Source organism: Lepisosteus platostomus, chromosome 11, assembly GCF_059453375.1.
Source record: "Lepisosteus platostomus isolate fLepPlt1 chromosome 11, fLepPlt1.hap1, whole genome shotgun sequence".
Taxonomy (NCBI): Eukaryota; Metazoa; Chordata; class Actinopteri; order Semionotiformes; family Lepisosteidae; genus Lepisosteus; species Lepisosteus platostomus.
Window position 1 is genome coordinate 45,817,187 of NC_142621.1, and position 19,218 is coordinate 45,836,404.

General features: G+C 46.6%; 3 protein-coding genes across 7 annotated transcripts; 2 read left to right on the forward strand and 1 right to left on the reverse strand.

Annotated features, from left to right (window-relative positions):
- Positions 1–1,965: 1,965 nt before the first annotated feature.
- Positions 1,966–9,889, forward strand: slc25a19 (solute carrier family 25 member 19). 3 transcript variants are annotated; one of them, XM_088600027.1, is made up of 7 exons: positions 1,966–2,171; positions 2,715–2,881; positions 4,385–4,540; positions 5,656–5,826; positions 6,134–6,317; positions 6,770–6,900; positions 7,434–9,889. In XM_088600027.1, the coding sequence occupies exons 2-7, from the start codon at positions 2,750–2,752 to the stop codon at positions 7,614–7,616; spliced, it is 957 nt and encodes a 318-aa protein (XP_088456153.1). In that variant the 5' UTR covers positions 1,966–2,171; positions 2,715–2,749; the 3' UTR covers positions 7,617–9,889. The 3 variants fall into 3 exon arrangements, with proteins under 3 accessions (XP_088456153.1, XP_088456154.1, XP_088456155.1); XM_088600028.1 differs by having other exon boundaries at positions 2,735–2,881; XM_088600029.1 differs by lacking the exon at positions 1,966–2,171 and having other exon boundaries at positions 2,744–2,881; positions 4,282–4,540.
- Positions 9,890–10,010: 121 nt separating this feature from the next.
- Positions 10,011–16,734, forward strand: mif4gda (MIF4G domain containing a). Of its 3 annotated transcripts, none has more exons than XM_088600032.1 (6): positions 10,011–10,114; positions 11,633–11,735; positions 12,259–12,368; positions 13,289–13,444; positions 13,737–13,829; positions 14,356–16,734. In XM_088600032.1, exons 2-6 carry the CDS (start codon positions 11,654–11,656, stop codon positions 14,581–14,583), a joined length of 669 nt encoding a protein of 222 aa, XP_088456158.1. In that variant the 5' UTR covers positions 10,011–10,114; positions 11,633–11,653; the 3' UTR covers positions 14,584–16,734. The 3 variants fall into 3 exon arrangements, with proteins under 3 accessions (XP_088456158.1, XP_088456159.1, XP_088456156.1); XM_088600033.1 differs by having other exon boundaries at positions 10,034–10,114; positions 11,576–11,735; XM_088600030.1 differs by lacking the exon at positions 10,011–10,114 and having other exon boundaries at positions 10,121–11,735.
- A 159-nt stretch (positions 16,735–16,893) lies between these two features.
- On the reverse strand, positions 16,894–19,096 carry mrps7 (mitochondrial ribosomal protein S7). Its single transcript, XM_088600034.1, has 5 exons — positions 18,986–19,096; positions 18,309–18,500; positions 18,026–18,089; positions 17,527–17,694; positions 16,894–17,363 (listed from the first exon to the last, which is right to left on the reverse strand). The coding sequence occupies exons 1-5, from the start codon at positions 19,027–19,029 to the stop codon at positions 17,142–17,144; spliced, it is 690 nt and encodes a 229-aa protein (XP_088456160.1). The 5' UTR covers positions 19,030–19,096; the 3' UTR covers positions 16,894–17,141.
- Positions 19,097–19,218: the final 122 nt, after the last annotated feature.

Genomic DNA, 19,218 nt, shown 5'->3' on the forward strand with positions numbered 1-19,218 from the left:
GAGGTGCCTCGAGTTGACACCCAAATCATTTCGGTCAGCAGAATAGAGAAAATACTCTTTCCGCCCATTCCCCTTGGACATCGACACAGCGAGCCACAGCTGCAAGCCCAGATGTGCTGCACTTAAACAACAGTCTCCGGGAGTGACTGTGGTCTGAAACAACCGGCCCTCTTTGTTGTCTAAACCGATTCCCTTGGGATTATCCAGGAAGAGGATGGACCAGATTTGGGGAGTGTGTGTGTGCGTCTAGGGAGAGGGGATGTTCACTTCGCTACCACCAGTCCAAAAAAAAAAAAAAAAGATGGGACAAAAGTCTTAAAGCAGTTCTCGCTCTTTCTTCCACGGTCTAAACTACTCAGAACTATCGAAAAGTAAATTCCTTAAACCGTTAAAATCGCTTTTAGGCACAAATGCAACAATTCCGATCATACGATTCACGGGCTGGAGGGTGTAAACACCTTTCGAGTGAAAATTGCGCAATTTTGCTTTAAAAATCGAGCAGAAATCGTTAAAAAAAACTGAACGGGACAAGCGTTATGCTGGGAACGTGAATAATTGTCGCCCTCTGGTGGTATTTTTTTTTTGACCAGTAAAGTTTAGTAACCACACTCCAGGGACGGGCGTGCTGGGACACTGGCCCTGGTGCGAGTGTGACTGCCCTGTGATGGACTGCCGTCCCGTCCCGGATCTATCCCGCCTTGCGCCTGTTGGATGAAGGGGTTAGAGGATGGACGGATGCGAAGGGTTGAAAAGGACGGGGGAAGGTGCCCCTGCATCTCGCTTGTGTGGTATTTTACCATCTAAGTGAATTTCCATTTTCGTCCCGTCTTTTCTTTAAAGTGCCCAGAATGTCGGACTCCACCGCGTTGCTGAGACGCCTTTTCCAGGAGAAACGTTTCCTCTTCTCCGTCCTAAAATAATTTCTTTTCACTTTCCAGTTGTGACCCTGCATAATTATTTTGCTGCTGCGTCTGGGACAGGCCCATCGTTTAATCCCGCCTGTAAGCCCTATGAATCCTATAGTGTGTCATTGAATCAAAGCTCAAGAGAAGAGAAATCAGACTTGTTCTAGACCCGAGCTGCCTGCGGGTTTACCTTAGTACTAAACTACATCCACAGGTTACTGGCTTACCAGCAACGATTTAACAAGGTTTCCCAGCTCTGCAGATGCTGCAGCTGCCATAAAGAGGTCTCCAGGAATAATAATAATAATAATAATAATAATAATAATAATAATAATAATAATAATAATAATAATAATAATAGATTTTATTGTATATAGCGCCTTTAAAAGTGGCTTCCCAAAGCGCTTTAAACAAAGAAAAGTATAAAACAGTGAGAGGATATCTCTGTCACACCGTTACAATGAGGGTTTGAATATAGTGGGAGAGCAAATTATTATTATTATAAAGAGAACCAGTTCATTAAAAGCCCTTCTAAAGAAGACGTTTTGAGTGTGTATTTGAACGTGCGCAGGGAAGGTGGCTCTCTGATATCCCTGGGGATAGATTTCCAGATTTCACCCATATTATGCAGACAGGCTTGGGGACAGACAGGAAACTAGAATTAGACGGATGAAGGTTGTGAGGTGGGGAGTAGGACGATAGTAACTCAGTCAAGTATTGCGTTGCCCAATTTATTCCCTTTCATTACTCATTACTTTTCCTTAGGGTCTCTTTTAAAAAAAATAAATCCGGTAACTGACGTGTGTTACCCAATCTGTTTTTCTTCCCACATTCCTTTCCCTGATAAATTAGACGATTTCTACCCCCATCCGCCAGAACACTCCACCGACCTAGAGTCGGGACGAACTGCGCATGCGCCGCTCTCCCTCGCTCCCGGCCACCCTGCGTGACGTCGGCGCACCACCCTCCTGGCCTGCTGCGATTGGCCGAGAGCCTTGACAAGCCCTCGGTAGCGAGCCATCCTATTGGGTACTGAGGTCGAGCAGCGCTGTCAGTCAAACGGAAGGCGGAACCTCGCCAAGCAGGAGGGGGGTGGACAGGAGTAGCCGTGTGCTGTAATGTCACATTTAACCAGCGCTGTCCCAGCGTTAAGCGGTCCTTCACGGTGGTTATGTTTTATCTGACTATTTATGTATTTTTAAAAGGAAGTTGGCATTGTTCGGGGTTTGAATTGCGTATGTTCCCGAAGCTGCCGCCGCGGTTTAGGTGAGTCCGACTTTGTGGTTTACGGCATCCGCTCAATTCTAGTGTGTTAAACTGCACAAGAAGTTTAACTGATTTTTATGCGTGCCAAGGCAGTGTTAGGTTTTTTGCCTTTGTTCGGGGGCAGCTGGCTGTGTAATTTCGCGAGTCTGATACAAGAGCAGGCTGTCGTGTCCGCCAATGTCAAACGCACGCTGGACGGCAATGTGCTGTGACCTAGTCCTCACATTTCTTAAAGTGCTCCTTTGAAACCGACTGACGACAGCTCGTCTGGCTCTCTTTTCGCTTTCATAGCTCCTGTTGTCAGTAGATGGATTCATTGTCCATATGATTTACCCATTTACCGTCAAGATCTTTCTCATAATAACACACCTTAATTTAAATCCCGCTTTTGAAAGTAGCTTCTCAAAGCGCTTTACAGTAAGAAAAACACCTGTCGAGGTGTATGTTTGCGAAATGCATTTGTCTTTCTCTACGGCTTACTGACTTTGAACCTTATGGGAATCTCTTTCTGTGCCTTGTCCCTGTGTTGTGTGTGTCTGTCAGGCGTCTGTGTGTTTTCTCAGGGGACCCGTGCAGTTATGGTGGGGTATGACCCTGGGGCGCAGGGAGTGACGCTCTCCACAGAGGAGGTGATGCTGGCCGGTTCTCTGGCCGGCATGGTGACCAGAGCTCTGATCAGCCCCTTGGATGTTGTCAAAATCCGATTCCAGGTTTGCTCTGAGGACATGTGGGCAGCTGTTGTGGGGGCTTCAGTTCGTTGTCTTGCAGATGTTGTACAAGGAGGAGGGCAAAGACGGCGAGATTTGTGCAATCTTTTCAAAGGTTGTACTTGTCTTGGTGGCAGGAACACGGTACAGCACATCACGGGCGGAGCAGTGGCTCTGTGGCTCAGGATCTGCGCCTGTGGCCGGAAGGTTGCCGGTTCAAATCCCGCGGCCGGCAGAGGAATCCTACTCCGTTGGGCCCCTGAGCAAGGCCCTTAACCCCAGCTGCTCCAGGGGCGCCGTACAATGGCAGACCCTGCGCTCTGACCCCAAGCTTCTCTCCCTGTCTGTGTGTCTGTGTCTCCATGGAGAAAAGCTGGGGTATGCGAAAAAGACGAATTCCAAATGCAAGAAATTGTATAGGGCTAATAAAGAAACATTACATTACACACCCCATTAAAACACTTCATCCATTTTTTTTAACGAATGTATCCAGGACTTGGGGAGCCGGAGCCTATCCTGGCAGGCAATGGGAGTCAGGCAGGGTACACCCTGGATGGGACGCCAGTCCATGACAGTGCACGCAAAGACACAGGCGCAAACGTTAACACACTCACACCAGGGCCGGTTTCCCCAGAGACCATTGAACCTACCAGCATGTCTTTGTGAGGGAACCCACGTGAACATGGCGAGAACATACAAACTCCATGCAGATAGCAGCACCGTAATTGAACCCAGGACCCCAACGCTGCTGTGAGGCAGGAATGCTAACTACTGCGCCACCGTGCTGCCTACAAAACATTTCATGCTTTACAAAAGTCCAAAAAAAGGATTTAAGTACACAATGAAAATAGTATGCCAAACATGAACGTTTACATTTCATTTGGATTTATTCCAAGTATAAATCTCCTGACGGCAACAATTAGGCAGCGTCTTTGAAAGCACCAGCACCCTGCAAGTAGTTTGTTTTGTAGCAGGAGGCTCTTCGGGCGCTCGAGCAACAGCTCCTCAGTGAAGCTCGAAAGGAACGTGTCCTGAACTCTGCCATTTCAGTCATTCGTCATGCTTAACTGCTCTATTAAGAGATTCTTCCCAAGTGGACGAGCTTGCGTTGTCAGTGAGTGAGTGAGTCACTGGGCCCCACCCCAACCCACAGGGAAGCAAAGAGAATAAGGCAGCCAAGCAGCCACAGTTAGAGATGCCCACAGTCTAACAGACACTCTCCTCCGGGAATCAGTTTGCAGGATAATCGCTCATTTATATAGGGCTCTGCCCGGTTTTCCTATCACATTAGCCGAAAAGATGAGTATTTTTACCGGCAGTAAAACTTGTAAATACATTTCAGGGAGTTTAATAGCCCTTCAAGGTTCTGCCTTGTTACTGCCATCGCTCTGCCTTGAAGGTAGGTACTGAGTGGCCCGGAGCAGTGCTGAAGGCGAGGTCTGAGATTTCGGGATGCCGCGAAGGGAGCTTTTTCAGCGATGGCTGTCTCTGTGCCCGGTCTTGCAGCTGCAGATCGAGAAGGTGTCGGCGCGGTCTCCCCAGGGGAAGTACCACGGCCTGTGGCAGGCCTGCCAGCGCATCCGCGCGGAGGAGGGCCTGCGGGCTTTCTGGAAGGGCCACATCCCCGCCCAGCTCCTCTCCATCGGCTTCGGGGCCGTGCAGGTGTGCTGCCGTGCTCTCTCACCTGCTTTCTCCCCGTCACAGGTCCCTTCTCGCACTCTCGTTTCAGGGGCTCTGGGCCCCCCCGCTCTTCCTCTCTCCCTCCACTCCTCCCTCTGCTTCTGGGAGGTTTCAAGGGAAAACGAGAACAGGTTCGGGTACGAGGAGGCTGTTGCGCCCGTCTAGCCTGCCTGGATGTTACTAGCTAATGAATCCGAAGATCTCATCCAGCCCTTTCTTTGAATACACCCAGGGTTCGGCTTCAGCCTCATAGCTTGGTAGCTTGTTCCATACTCCCGCAACCTTTTGGGTAAAGTAATGCTTCCTGTTTTTGGTTTTACATGCATTTACACCAGCAGCCATATCGCCCTGCAGCTCACAGCTGGCAGCCCACTGAAGCTCAGCAGGTGTGAGCCTGATGGGAGACCTCCTGGGAAAAACTAAGGTTGCTGCTGGAAGAGGTGTTAGTGGGGCCAGCAGGGGGCGCTCACCCTGCGGTCTATGTGGGTCCTAATGGCCCAGTATAGCGACGGGGACACTATACTGTAAAAAGGTGCCGTCCTTCAGATGAGACGTAAAACCAAGGTCCTGACACCCTGTGGTCATTAAAAATACCAGGGTGATTCTTGAAAAGAGTAGGGGTGTAGCCTTACCAATCATGGCCTGCTATTAATCCCTGTCTATGAATTGGCTTCATCACTCTGCTCTCCTCCCCACTGAGAGCTGGTGTGTGGGGAGAGTACTTGTGCACTATGGCTGCCAGGTGGGGGTAACACACAGTGGTCGTGGAGAAGAGTCCCCATTACCTGGAATTGTATTTCATTATTATTATTTCCACTACACCAACACAACTGGTCTCAGATTGGGCCGCTCTGCACTGTGTCCAGCTACTGTGTGCCCCTTTCTCTCCTTCACTCTGTTCATTTCCTTTCTCATTTGCTGCCTGTTATCCTTGCTGAGATTCTCCTTTTCCTCTGCAGTGGAAAGTTCAGACATATAGTGTCAATTATATCACTGCTATACGTGGAAAAAAAAAACTAAACAAAACATGGTGAGTTACTGAATTGAGAAAGAAGGGTGACCGAGACTGTTTGTCCCGTTTTATCCTGTTTCCTCAGTTCGCCAGTTTTGAGTTCCTGACGGAGTTTGTGCACAAGGCCACCCCCTACAACAGCAGGACGGCAGGGGTGCACTTCGTGTGCGGGGGGCTCGCAGCCTGCTCGGCCACTGTGGCCTGCCAGCCCCTGGACACCCTCCGCACGCGTTTCGCAGCTCAGGGAGAGCCCAAGGTGAGGGCTGACGGCTCAGACCGAGGCACCGGAGACAGAGCACTTCGCTGGTCACGATGTGTCTGGGCTCATACCTCCCAAAGCAGGAGAAAGAACAGGCCATACTGCTTTGTTATTTGTTATTTAATCCTTTCATTTTTATTCACATATAGATTCGGCCCCTGTACCTTCATTTATTACCTCTGATGTTGACCATTTGCATGGGTCATACCTATGTTGTGTTATTGGCGTGTGTGCCTTTAGGCTAAGTTAAAGCACCTTTTGTCTGCTGTGTTCCAGTTCACCTTGGGGTTTTGTTGTTTTGAAGGTGTACCATAACCTGAGGCATGCCCTGTCCACTATGTATCGCACTGAGGGTGTCCTTGCGTTCTACCGGGGCCTGACGCCCACCATGATCGCCGTCTTCCCCTACGCTGGGATGCAGTTCTTCTTCTACAACATCTTACAGCACGTCTACCTTTGGGCCATGCACAGCAATGCCAGCGCCACAGGTCAGGGGTCAGGGGTCACGGGGTCATGCCCAGAGCTGCAAGGGAGCCAGGCTCGTGGTTTTCCAGGCCAATAGGAGGGGAGCCATCCCCCCTTCCAGCTGAAGGGGTTGGGGAATGAGTGACTTTCATTTGCTTTGGCAACACTGATTGTAGCCATCGGTCATGCTAATAAAGCACCTTGAATTGGTGCTTTATTAGCATGGGAGATGTGGATGAAGATGAGTCCTAGTCGACACGTTAATCGAAAGAAAAGGCATAAACCAAGTAAAATACATCATGAGACAGTCAAACAAGTCCAGATGCGACTTATCAGAAGGATATGGTTCTAGCATTCAGGAGAGGATGTCTTAAAAAGACAGGTTGCATGAGAATTGAATAGTTCTTGCTCTGGAAAATAATGAACTGTTTTTTTCTCCCATCATCAGAGTGTCTTCGGTTTTCTCTCATTTCAGATAATGTTCGTAACCTCGTGTGTGGTGGCTGTGCTGGGGTGATCAGCAAGACCATCACCTACCCTTTTGACCTCTTCAAGAAGAGGCTGCAGGTCCGGGGGTTTGAGGAGGCCAGGATCCCCTTTGGACAGGTAAGCTCTCACCTCCTTTTCCTCGTCTCCCCCTAATTCATGTTGTCCGAGTATCTGTTCATCTACTGCGACTAAACTTTCCTTTCCTCTAAAACACGAGTAATCGTGACAGCCATTCCCTCAGCAGGGCAGCGGGTGTTGTAATTATTGACAATTTATTTGGCTGATGTTTTTTTTTAAAAAGCAATTCGCTGGACAGCCGCTGTGCTTGCGAACAGATCAGGGACAGAGCCTTTGTCATTGAGAGGTTGGCCGGTTGTAAGGAAGGAAAAGGAAGTACCTGCAGGTCCTCCCAAGTGATACAAATGACTCAAGAGTTTCCAGCCCATTCATTGTCATTCTGTGTGCAGAAGGTGCCGTGCTTCTTCATTGCATGGTCCGATCTAAACAGATCGAGAGCACGTGGAGGAATCTAAGTGTGCTGAAGGGTATAACAGCAGTGCCAAACCATCTTAACCTCACCTAGTCTATGTCCTCATCAGCGTTGCGGGGGGGTGTTTCAGGAGGGTTAACTGTGTCTGTTGTTTGCGAAGGTGCGGTCGTACCAGGGGTTTGTGGACTGCATGGCGAAGATCGCCCAGGAGGAGGGCCTGCGGGGGTTCTTTAAGGGCCTCTCCCCGAGCCTGATCAAGGCGGCCATGTCTACGGGGTTCACCTTCTTCTGGTACGAGCTCTTCTGCGACTCCCTGCGCCTCCTGCAGGGAAGGCGGGACTGAGGGGAGCAGCTGGGGAGAGGGGAGGAGAGGCACATCTGTTTCCAGACCACCTCGTGCCCTGCCTCACTGCCTCCTGTTCTCCTTACGCCGGCCCAGACAGGCGGGCCACGTTACTGACATTCTGCAGCAGGGGTGGCCGGTGAGACCCGCGCTCCAGCGGGCTCTCCGCTCCTCCGTTGTGAAAGACTCGGGAGGAAAAATGTCAGCTGGTAAATCTTGAGGCGGGAGGTGACCAGCAACCAGCCCGACTGACCAGCACGGGGCTGTGAATGATTCCTGACTTGCTGCTCCCTAAGCGACGCAGGAGTTTCTGTTGTTACTTTCATCTGCCAAACGAATTCACTGATCGGTCAGTCACCTGTGGTGGTTTTGTTGTTGTTGCTGTTTTCAAGTCTTTATTATTTGAGGGCGTCTGTCCAGGAGACTGGGCCTGGCCTCCACCCCTTGGTAGAGAATATCCTATACCTCAAAACCTAAGACACCACAGGGTGTCGGTCAGCTCCTCGGCTCTCTGCATGCTGTCCTTTATCTTGCAGCTCTCCACTGAAAGCGCACATGTCGATTCACTTATGCACGTCACTGCATGTTCACGTGCAAAGAGAAAAAGTTTAAACATTACAGCTGCATCAGTTCTCCATTCAGACAGAAATGCAGTGTGCCTTACACAACGCACAGCTCTTATTTATTTATCTGTTGCACGCAGTGTTAACTACAGTATGAATGTATTTTGTGTTCAGGCAGAAGTTGGGGGTTTTGCTCTTGGCTTTTCAGCATGTTTCCTGTGAGGTCAACTCCAGTTCCGCGCACACACAAATACACCCACCGTTAAAACACAAGACACGTTGATCCTGATTCAAGACAATTCACAGAGGTTTACACTTGAAAACATTGTTAACACTGCATTCTTACGGAAACACATGTTGAGTAGCTAATCCACTTCATTAAAGGAATGTTGCTTGCCCTTTTATTTACAGTTGGCGTACTCTTTTCAGAAAATGAACAAAATGGTTTCATAGGAAATTATAAAGATGGAGGCTTTCTGAAAGGCTCTGTCCTACTCAAGGGATTTACTGAGGAACTAAAGCCTCAGTTTAACACAAAGTTTGTGAATTGGAGAGATATGGTTTTAGGTTGTTAAACTGAATAACCATAGCGTACACGCTTCTGGTGTTTAACAAGAAGTGAGTACAGCTAAGAATTGAATCTGTCTTTCAGCAAAATCATTATCTTGTGTGCACATACTTTATATGACTGCTTAAACCATAGTCTTCAAATGTGTTTGACGAGGGAACCAGCAACTGAAGTGCCTGTATTTAAAAAGTATAAGGGTGTATAATAGTTTTTAGATCTTTATTTGCTTAGGCAATGCAGCAGTGTTTAGTGGTGCATTTACATGTGGTGTCCACAGAGATGGCTTTTGAAATACTCATTTGTCAGCTTAATTATTCACCTAATATATCACGTTCTCTATATTGTTTGTGGAAAATACAGTGAAGGTGCACACTGGACCATCATGTATTTAACTAAAGCACAGAATTAGCAGTGACTAGCTGTTATGGATGTAGAAGACCTGGGAAGAGGGAGGTTAATCTTGGAAAATACTTTCTTATCTTAAGTGAGATTTTTTTTTTCAGTCTCTCCTCACCCAGATCAATCTGAGCCCCTGTGTCCCCATTCAGAAAAAAAATCAGCTGGACTTTAGAAGCATCCAAGCCTTTTTCATTCTTTAAATGTATTGTTAAATTTGTTTTAAAATAGTATCTCACTATGTAGCACAGTGTTATGAGATTAGTTACTGGGTAAAAATGGAACTGGCTGAACAGCAGTACTCAGCCTTTGCGTAAGTACCTGTTTCATACCAGTGTTCATGCTGCTTTAATTGTGTGTGAGTTTGTATGTCTGTTGGTGGGTTTTTTCTCTGAAAGCAGTTTCACTGAAATCAGCCCCCCACCGTATTTAGGTCTCCAGTTCATGTGTGTATACTCGACAATTAGTAAGTGTGCTTTACAGCAAAATATTGACTGTGTTTGCCCCTCGATAATCGCCATCGGTGGGCTGTATGACTCTGTTGTCATTCTGGGGGGAAAACAATTTAAGTGTTTTTGTCAGAGGCCAAGAACACATAGTGTGTGCTTATCTCAGACCTACATACCGTTCTGTACATCCAGAGTGTCTTTGTGGTCACCAGATCACACCGAACTAGCTGTTCTATCTCTCATGTATATTTTTTTTACTTTAAAGAAGATATAATAAAATATAAAATCTTGACTGAACTGCTTTTTCGTTGTTTTTTATATCAACGATATAGTATTAAAAATACAGCACCGCACTGTGCGCCGCCTATACCCTCCAAGCGTTAGTAAAATGTATTTTAAACCAAGCCTGTAGGCGGCGCTGCTGTTTGTTAATCCTGCGGAAATGACCTAAAGCCGAGGAGGAAATTTGAGGCCACTCAATGGCATGGAAACATTTCGGCGATAGGAAGGAGTTGCTTTAAAGTAAGTGTCTGGAGTTTATCTGTCGTGTACCTGTATGGTTTTTAATGATGTAGCTTGGTTAGCTGAATGTTGTTTTCGTATAGTTGGGCTAGATTTTATCGTTTTCAATATGTTGATATTTGGTGCATTCTCTTAATGTCTTCTTAAATCGAATAGACAAGAAAATCAATGTTTACCTGTCCCGCAGGTTTGCTCTGTGAAATACTTCATGTAATGCAGCTAAAGAGCTAGTGTTAGTAGTCTTTACTGTAGCCATTACTGCACAGAAAGCAAAATAGTTTGCATAGCGCTTCAAAAGGTTTGTTTGTGTTCAACATTTTTTTTTTCTTGTATAAAATCTGCACGGGAAAACGTGACGTAGAGCTGCCGTAACGTGGAAAACGAAAACTGGATACATTTTTCGAAATTAAAAGCATGTCGTGGATTTTTTTTAAAAAAAAAAACAAGTTTTCATGTCTAGTGAAAATTGCAAAAAACACTTCTGTTGTTTTTTTTTTCCCCCCACCTGCGTGGATTGGACGAGCCCGTCCGGTCGGGAGACAGCACTGCCTTTTTTAAGTTGAAAAAAAAAACTGGTTTACGGGGTGAAATACACGGGGTATATTTGAATCGAACGGGAATTTGGTAAAACTAAAATAAAGTCTCGGTGTGTCGCTAGTCATTAGTAGACGAGTGCAGTTATTTCAGTAACGCTGTGATCTTTGGCATACATTGTGAAACATCACTTTTGTATCCGCAGGTAACTTTTAACCAAGTCTAAGGAAGTATAACACTGCGCTCACACACACACACACACAAAACATGCATTACTTATTTTTAAGAACCCATTGAGCCGCTGTTGTGTTGTTGGTCAGTGTGCTGTAATCCTGTAATCCCGCTGTCAAAAGGCTGTCTGTTGGAGTCCGGCTTTGGGGCGAAACCAGTTGATGACAGGGCATGTTTCCGTGCAAGGGGGGTATTTTCGCCGTGAGCTTGGTGGAAACACTCAACGCGGGAGTGCGGCAGAGTACACGTGTTTTGATTATTTTAATATCCCCGTGCAAAAAAAAAGATCTTTACATCCTTTTTATACCTGCTTCTCTAAAGAAAGCTTTGGGGAATGCGTGATAGGACAGTAATAAGTGAAATAGGTGCGTTTACATGTCCGTGAGCCTATTGTCATTAAGTGGGACTTCAGTTCTGAAGCTTACTGGGCCAGTTCAGATTGGTAAGCATGTGGTGACTGGGGGCTGTGGGATTGGATCGGGGTTTTAGGGGCCAGACTGGGAAGCTGGGGACTCAGTTCCCAGGTGAGGCCCTGTCCTTGTAACCTTGAGCAATGTGCTCCTCTCAGACTGCCCCGGTAAACCACCTGCTGTACCGTTGCAAGCGAGAAGTTGTTCTCAGACGACTCGCCTAGTAAAATCCGCAGTCGGGCGAGTCCAGGGACCCTGTTTAATTGTTGTCTGTGCTGTAATGGAGCTGCCCCGCCGCTGCTCCACCGGCCTGTTCACCTGTCCTGTTGTCCGCGCTGCACAGAGCGCAGGAAGTCCCGGAAACATGGAGAGCTCCGCCAACGAGGAGTACAAAATCCAGTCCTTCGACAACGAGACGCAGCAGCTGCTCAAGACGGCTCTGAAAGGTCAGCTGGCCTGGGCGCAAATGGGCAGAGAATTTTAAAAAAACAAAAACGAAGAGGTTGTGTTTGCCTGGGTGTGTATAGGGGTGGGGGTCGGGATCTGTATTCCTCAAAAGAAGAGTGGCTGCCTCATAATACAGATAGAAACTTCGGCCAATATTCTGCTCTGTAGAGGCTTTTCCACAGCTCCTTCAGTACACCCTAGGAGCTGGGTAAATGCTGTAGAGTATGAGTGAAATTGCAATGGAGTCCCTTAAACCACTTTAATTGGAGAAGTAAATGATCAGTCTGAGAATTTTAATGTTGCACTTCATTGTTTTACTGATTCTATTCCTCTTTATAATAAACACTATCGCTCTGCAGTATTGCTGTGCGTTTTGTAATTCTTTGCTTGCTTTTATGAAGCAAGCTTATGGTTTATTAGAGCCGTTTGATGCTGCATAAGCCCATTATACGATCTTCGGCGTTTGGAAAAGCAACTGGAAAGCTGTGGTTTAGAGAGTCCTCTGCCTGTCCCCCCCATTAGAGCCGAGCGGAGTGGATCTGGAGAAGGTGGCCAACGTGATCGTGGACCAGTCGCTGAAGGACCAGCTGTTCAGTAAAGAGGCAGGCCGGATCTGCTACACTATAGTCCAGGTATCCGTGAGCTGCAAGCGCTGTTGATGTCGTTCACATCGACTGACCGGCGTCTCTCTGCCTTTGTGGAATCCGGTATTGATCTTGAAGAGTTCTGTCTTTAGCCTGCCTCGTTAAACCTGCTTTAGAAGGACCATTGCCTCGCTTAGGTCTGGTTGCTCTCCCATCCATACAGGACATTTATGACAGACGGTGCTTGAGGAAAGCTCTAACATTATCAAAGACTCCACACACTCCAGCTACAGACTGTTTGACCCTCTACCATCTGGAAAACGGTACCGGAGCATTCGGGCCAGACTACCAGACTCAGAGACAGTTTTTACCCCCGCACTATCAAACTATTAAACTCCCAGCTGCTCTCACCTACAATCTGAACCCTCACAGTGCCTTCTCTCTTTATCAAATCCCAAACACACATTGAAATCTACCTCTACCTCACGTCAAGAAGTTCACTCCCCATAATTTCCTATCCTTTATTTCATTCTGTTGATGCATGTTTTTGCACATCTGATGTTGTTTTTGCACATTACCTGTTACCTTTTTGTTGTTTTTTGCACACTTCCTGTTGGTGTTTTGCACACTGCCTGTTGTCTCTGTCTTTCTTTTCTTATACAATTGTATTGTTGTTTTTTTTGTACTACGTATCATCTGAGAGCTAGCTAAATAGCATCTCGTTATACCATATACCTGAGTATGAGTATAATGACAATGAACTTGAACTTGTTCGGCAGTGGGTGTCTCTTGCGAGGAGTGTTCTGACTGCTCTAGGCATGAAAAGGTGCTTCATTTAGGCTTGTGGGTCCAAGCAAGCAGTCGGCACGATTCTGTGGCTCCACTGGAAGAGGGGGGCAGGAGGGGTCCTCCGCTGACTGTGGTGGTTCTCTCTCTCTCACTCTCTCTCTCTCTCTCTCGCTGCTCAGGCAGAAGCCAAGCAGAGCAACTCCAGTGCCTTCCGGCGGAGTCTCCTGAACCGCCTGCAGCAGGAATTCAAGCGCCGGGAGGAGATCCGGAGCCGCTCCACCCAGGAGTGGGTCTGCTACGTCACCTTCATCTGCAACGTCTTCGACTACCTCAAGGTGGGAGAGCTCGTGTCTGGGGCCTGGCCCTGCCTGCCGGTCGGGACGAGAGAGGGCCCGGAAATTTAACTGGCTCAAGGCGGCTGCGGGCAGGGGAGAGAATCTCTTTCTTTTGAAGATGCAGGGGCAGTTCTAACGGAGGACTGGTTTCCAATCCGTGATTCCGATGGGGGGGAGGAATGCTGTCTGTGCAGAGATGTGGCTGTAACCTGCTATCACTTTTCCTGGCTTAGCCGGCGTGTCGGGGCACTAGAGCACCGCTAGGAAAAATAAAGACTGTGTTTGGTTCCAGGTGAATAACATGCCAATGATGGCTCTGGTGAACCCCGTGTACGACTGCCTGTTCAGGCTGGCCCAGCCGGACTCTCTGCAGAACGAGGAGGAGGTGAGTGAGCCTGGCTGACGACGCAGACCCCCTCCTGCGATCGCTGGGGTCCGTCGCGCCGTCTGATTCGTTGAGAGTAGCCCGCTGCGTGACGGGTCCGCAGACCAGCCGGGGGAAATCGCTCTGCTTGCTGGAGCGCGCCGCTGGTCTTTTCCACGTCGGGGGTGATTAACGCAAGCGAAGACGTGAGCCAGCTCCCTTCTGCTGCTAGGGTCGTTAGTGTCAGGCGAACAGATTGCAGCTCCGCACTGGGTGAGTTTTGTACCGGGGGGGTCTCGACAGCTTGAGGCCGTCTCCACCGAGCTCGCGCCCGGGCTTGCTCTGAAACTCATGGATGTCGTGTGTTCGCGGGCGACATCCTAGGATGGGTAGGATTAGTGGGTGCAGAGGATGGAGGGATAAAACCGGCTCGCGGATGGGAAAGTGGGGGGGATACACGCCGGGGGGGGGAGCAAACGGCGGAGTGCACGAATCCCGATCGGCGCCGAACGGCAAAGAGCAACGTCCCGCCCTGTGTGTCCCGCAGGTCGACTGCCTGGTGCTGCAGCTGCACCGCATCGGGGAGCAGCTGGAGAAGATGCGCGCGGAGCGCATGGACGAGCTCTTCTTCCTGCTGCGGGACGGCTTCCTGCTGCAGGAGGGGCTGAGCTCGCTGGGCCGCCTGCTGCTGCTGGAGATCCTGGAGTTCAGGGCGGGGGGCTGGTCCCTCAGCGGCACGGCGCAGAAGTACTACTACAGCGAGGTGACCGACTGAGGGGGGCCGGGGGGCGGAGGATGTGGGGACCCCACGACTGAGGATGGGGACTGGGAAACCTAGACCTCAGTGCAGGCATGGACCTGCACGAATGAATAGCCGCTCCCAAAAAAGCATTTGGAACAGTTTGTTGGTTGAATAAAATAATGACAGCGATCAAATGTGTGCATTGGATTGACGTTCGCTTGAAACACTGCCTGGATTTTGAAAATAGGTTTAGTTAGAAAAGGCCCTCAGATTTTCAGCTGAACAAAAATGTGTCCAATTGCCAGCTGACAGTGATGGCTGGTCTGTGTTCCTCATTGACCCTAGTGATCGCTGGGCGCGGTGTTCGGCTCTGTGCCGCACAGCCTTGACCATGTTTCACCGCACGGCTAGCAGGGCGAGAAAGGTGCTTTTAAATTCAAGTGAAGCAGTTTTGAACACGTTGGTTATCATGGTTTTGCTGCCTTTTTTTTCCCCAAGGGTTTGAAAGATGGTGTCTCAAGGGTCTACGCTGTTCTTCATTGGCAGAATTTGCTCTCGACGTCTCTAAGATGGTGAATTGAATTCAGATAGTGTAAGTCTGGTACTGGAGACGGTTCATTTAGGTTTCTGAAGGCTGTAGATTTGAGAACGTGTGTAAGTGATACAGAATGCTGATAGATCATAGGTCGATGAATAAGTAGCAGAAATACAAGCTACTGCCTTTAGTTACAGAGTTATCCATATATGTTATCTAAAAACATTTAGAATTACATGTATAATTCACCATAGAGAATCTGGGATCCATAAACTGTCATGATTTAACTATTACCTGAATAAAAAGAAATACAAATGCTGAAATCCCCCTTCACATCACCTGTAGATTGCATTTACCTGTATTAATTTATAAGTTCATTTACTTAGAAACAAAGCATTCATAAATTATGTGAGTGTGCCAGAAACATCAGTGCCATTGGTTGGGGAGCTCCTGTTCCCTGCTGACTGAGGTGTTTCTGACCTGAAATGAATCTAGACATCGCAAATTGAAACTCCAAACAGGATTGTGCGTTTCAAACTTGTGCTATCAGCTCCTTTTTAGGTTTTCACCGCATAATTGTATATTTTGTTTGTTGAAGGCAGTTCTTACAAGGGCTTGTGAACCCATTCTGGTGCTAATTCTGAAATGTATGTTGTTGTCGTGTAATATATGTATTGCTAAGAAAAATAATTTTATAAGCTTGACTTTCTTATAAAGCCAAAGGCTAGTCTACACAATCCTATCAGGAAGATGGCTCCCTGCAGGTGTTAATGTACAGTATTACAATGGGTGGTTTTTTTTAACGGGAAATGTTTTTCAGAGCCTTTTGATTTACTACTTTTACACTGGACACGTATAGTTAGCATGTAGGAAGTATTATATAACAATATGACTTCTTGATGATGAAATCTCCTTTTTTTCTCCCATATTAACTTTCTCGTGTTTTAATTTGGTCTGTGCTGCACCTGACTATTCATAATCACAATCTAAATATTAATATTAGATTGTGTTCAAAGTCATGATATAATTTGCCTTTGTCATCCACAGGCACTTTTATTATCACCACTATTGCGTGTTCATTATAAAGATGAATAGAACATGAAAAATAGACCCAGATAGTATAAACTTGATTGTGTGGCTCACCTTTGGCAATACAGTGTGGTAACATTTTTAAATATCTACACAAATTTATACATAGAATTATTTATTTTCTGTCATATTGATGGTTTAGTTTGAATTGTATTGATCTGAATTTTGACACCTGTATGACTGGAATTTCTGATAGAACTGAGTTTTTTTGCAGATATTTTACTAGACAAATACCAGACAGATGTGGATTGCATGATCTTCAGCAGATACAGTACTATCCAGAAATCTGTCCTGTATGCAGACATAAGTCTTCAAAATCATTGTGCAGGCTTCCATGTTCAGATCTCAGTTGTTTTTATGCCGTGTTCTCACAACTGCGGACAAAAGTCTGTTGGTTTATCTTTTAATGCAAAATGAAGTAAATAAGTTGTAATCACAAAAAGACTTTCTCCCTTTTTGTACTGTATAAATGATTTTTTTTAAAGTACAGTTGCAGAAAAATCATTTTGCTATTGAAAATTCTGGAACTCTTACAAACAAAAAATAAAGTTTTCACTTAACATGTTGATGTTGCATTATTCATTAATTCCTAGAAGTGAAACCAGATGTTATAGTTAACACACCCTCGAGGGAGGTGAAGCATCTCAGCCCATGTTATGACTTAAAGTATGCTTGTGAAGGAATCCATAGTGGGGAAAAAATAACCGTAATGGATGGCGTACCATTTACTGTGTTTATTCCTAGGTCAAAATATTATAATCGTAAATCAAGGGGAACAGTGGCAAATACGTCTAAAATCACAAAAAAAGAACACACTACATCCAGCACAAGGCTTGAGGTCCACAGTGAAGAAACCTGATGCTCAAATGGTCCAGACTGTCCGATGGTGATGGTGATGGGCAGCTCCTCCACGACACGGAAAGGGCACCCTGTGGCAGTTTGCGTGCGGGTATTTTCCTGGCACCCACTACCACCAGCGGTAGTGCGCAAAGGCTCGGTTGGCCTCGGCCATCTTGTGCAGGTCATGTTTTCTCTTGATGACGTTGCCCTCGTTGGCGAAGGCCGCCATGAGCTCCTGGGACAGCTTCTCGTACATCAGGGTGCGGCGGTGCTTGTTGTCCCGGCACTCCACGATCATCCACTTCATGGCCAGGAAGCGCCGCCGGTTGTCCGTGAGAGGGGTGGGCACCTGCGCGAGCAAAGCGCGTTACAGCAGACGGGAGGCCCGCGCCTCGGCCGTGATCCTTCTCATTCCAGAACCTCGCCGGAATGCGGAAGATCAAAAAGTTTCAGCTAAAAGTAAAAAACGCTTTGCAGAAATGGAAATGCACAGCAGCCCTGCGGTTGCTTACCTGGTAGTACTTGCCTCCTCTCTGAATGCTTGTTAGGCCAATCACAGGTTTGCAGTTATTCAGAGCTTCGTGGAAGATGGCGTATGGGTTGCACTCGATCTCATCCTTCTGTGCGGCTGGCGCTTTGTGAAACTTCTCCACCTGCTTTCTCTTTATGTTCTCCAGGGTCTAGAACAGTAAAAAAAAAAAAACATGCTCATGTTGTGTGGGATGATGCCTTGAACCTTGTAAGCCATTGTGTTAATCGCTTTAGTACTGCAGTAACATGTACTTGGAAAATGTTTAATCTCTTTACTGCACCTTTTAGAAAAACATGAAGCTTTACGGAATCACAGAACGGGGTAATATATAAAATGTATGTACTTATTTAAAAAAGTAAAGCTTTAGGGGATTACAGATTTTCTGAGCTGTGTGTACTGCAGTGGCTGTGCACATCACATGCAGGATCACACATTCTCAGATTAGTTACAAATACATTAGATCACAGTGCAGGACAGACCTTTGTCATGATAGACCTGGCCAGGACTTTATTACCATCTTGCATCATCATGTTCACAAATTTACTGTGGAAAGAAATAAAATGTTATTATAAAATAGTTTAGAGTAGCTTATTTTAACTAACTGTTTAACCAACTATCAGAAAGAACACAGCTATGGAAACTAGATTCTTAGTCCTAATAATACGAGTTTGAAACAAGCTTTATGTTGATTTGCTATACTTGCCATTGAAACCTTATTTAGTTTTGTGTTGAAAATCCCTTCTGTTCCTTTTTTATTCCCACCTGATAACGGGGTCGTTAAAGACAGAGCTGGTGATCCCAGCAGGAGCTGCTTTAATCGGTCTGACAGCCTTCAGTTCTCTCTCCTGCTTCTCCTGCTCCGACAGCTCCGACGCCGGGGTGAGGTACTTCGCCTTGTCCGGCTCGGGCTCCAGGTAATAAGGGTTGTACCTTCCCCATCTCGCCTGAAAAACGCTGCGGGATAACACCGAGTTATATACTGCATGACTAAAATAAATCCTGGCTGCAAACAGCTTCCAATAGACCATTTAAATTACAAATAACACTTGAATTACCTCAGATGATTTCAGCCACATCAGTTGTATCGCAAAATAATATCTGTTAATGCATTCAAAGGTAAACTGTAGTATAGTAAATGCCGCATGTCATCATCCCTTTCGGTATTGTCTAATATCTCAATTTAATAAAAAGATTTTGTTGCTTTTCGACACAAGTCATGGCTGTTTTAAGTCGCTTTCATTACACTAATATAAATAGTAAAATATCCTGCATGATTCTTCATCATGTCAGGGAGAAATCAAAATGTTATGAGCGCCCCAGACACGTCCATCAAGAAAACAAGCGAATTGCGCACAGTAATTCTATGATAGCCTTATCCTCACAAAATTGGTTTGTGAAAACCAATCTAATTCTAAATATCTCATAAAAAAAGAAATTACCTAGGGCTCCAGGGTTTCAGTAGCTTGGCTATGGAGGCAGCCATCTTGGAAGACCTAAGGACCTCACAGCGCGTCACACAAACTGCCTGTGTACAATACAATTCGATTTCATAGCTACCTATTTTAAACAATTCCCCAGTGACATTAGGAATCCCGAAAAAATCCTATTTAAACTTGAAACCTCGGACTCGAAAAACGACCGATTTATCATAATAAATTAAGGTACTATGATA

Excerpts from the sequence above, each read along its gene's own strand:
- mrps7 (XM_088600034.1), bottom strand. The coding sequence starts at position 19,029 with ATGGCTGCCTCCATAGCCAAGCTACTGAAACCCTGGAGCCCTAG. Across the intron at positions 18,090-18,308 it reads TTTAACGACCCCGTTATCAG|TAAATTTGTGAACATGATGA; the intron begins GTGGGAATAAAA and ends TTCTTTCCACAG. Across the intron at positions 17,695-18,025 it reads CCAGGTCTATCATGACAAAG|ACCCTGGAGAACATAAAGAG; the intron begins GTCTGTCCTGCA and ends TTACTGTTCTAG.
- slc25a19 (XM_088600027.1), top strand. The coding sequence starts at position 2,750 with ATGGTGGGGTATGACCCTGGGGCGCAGGGAGTGACGCTCTCCACAGAG. Across the intron at positions 4,541-5,655 it reads TCGGCTTCGGGGCCGTGCAG|TTCGCCAGTTTTGAGTTCCT; the intron begins GTGTGCTGCCGT and ends CTGTTTCCTCAG. Across the intron at positions 6,901-7,433 it reads CCAGGATCCCCTTTGGACAG|GTGCGGTCGTACCAGGGGTT; the intron begins GTAAGCTCTCAC and ends TTGTTTGCGAAG.
- mif4gda (XM_088600030.1), top strand. The coding sequence starts at position 11,570 with ATGGAGCTGCCCCGCCGCTGCTCCACCGGCCTGTTCACCTGTCCTGTT. Across the intron at positions 11,736-12,258 it reads GCTCAAGACGGCTCTGAAAG|AGCCGAGCGGAGTGGATCTG; the intron begins GTCAGCTGGCCT and ends CCCCCCCATTAG. Across the intron at positions 12,369-13,288 it reads TCTGCTACACTATAGTCCAG|GCAGAAGCCAAGCAGAGCAA; the intron begins GTATCCGTGAGC and ends CTCGCTGCTCAG.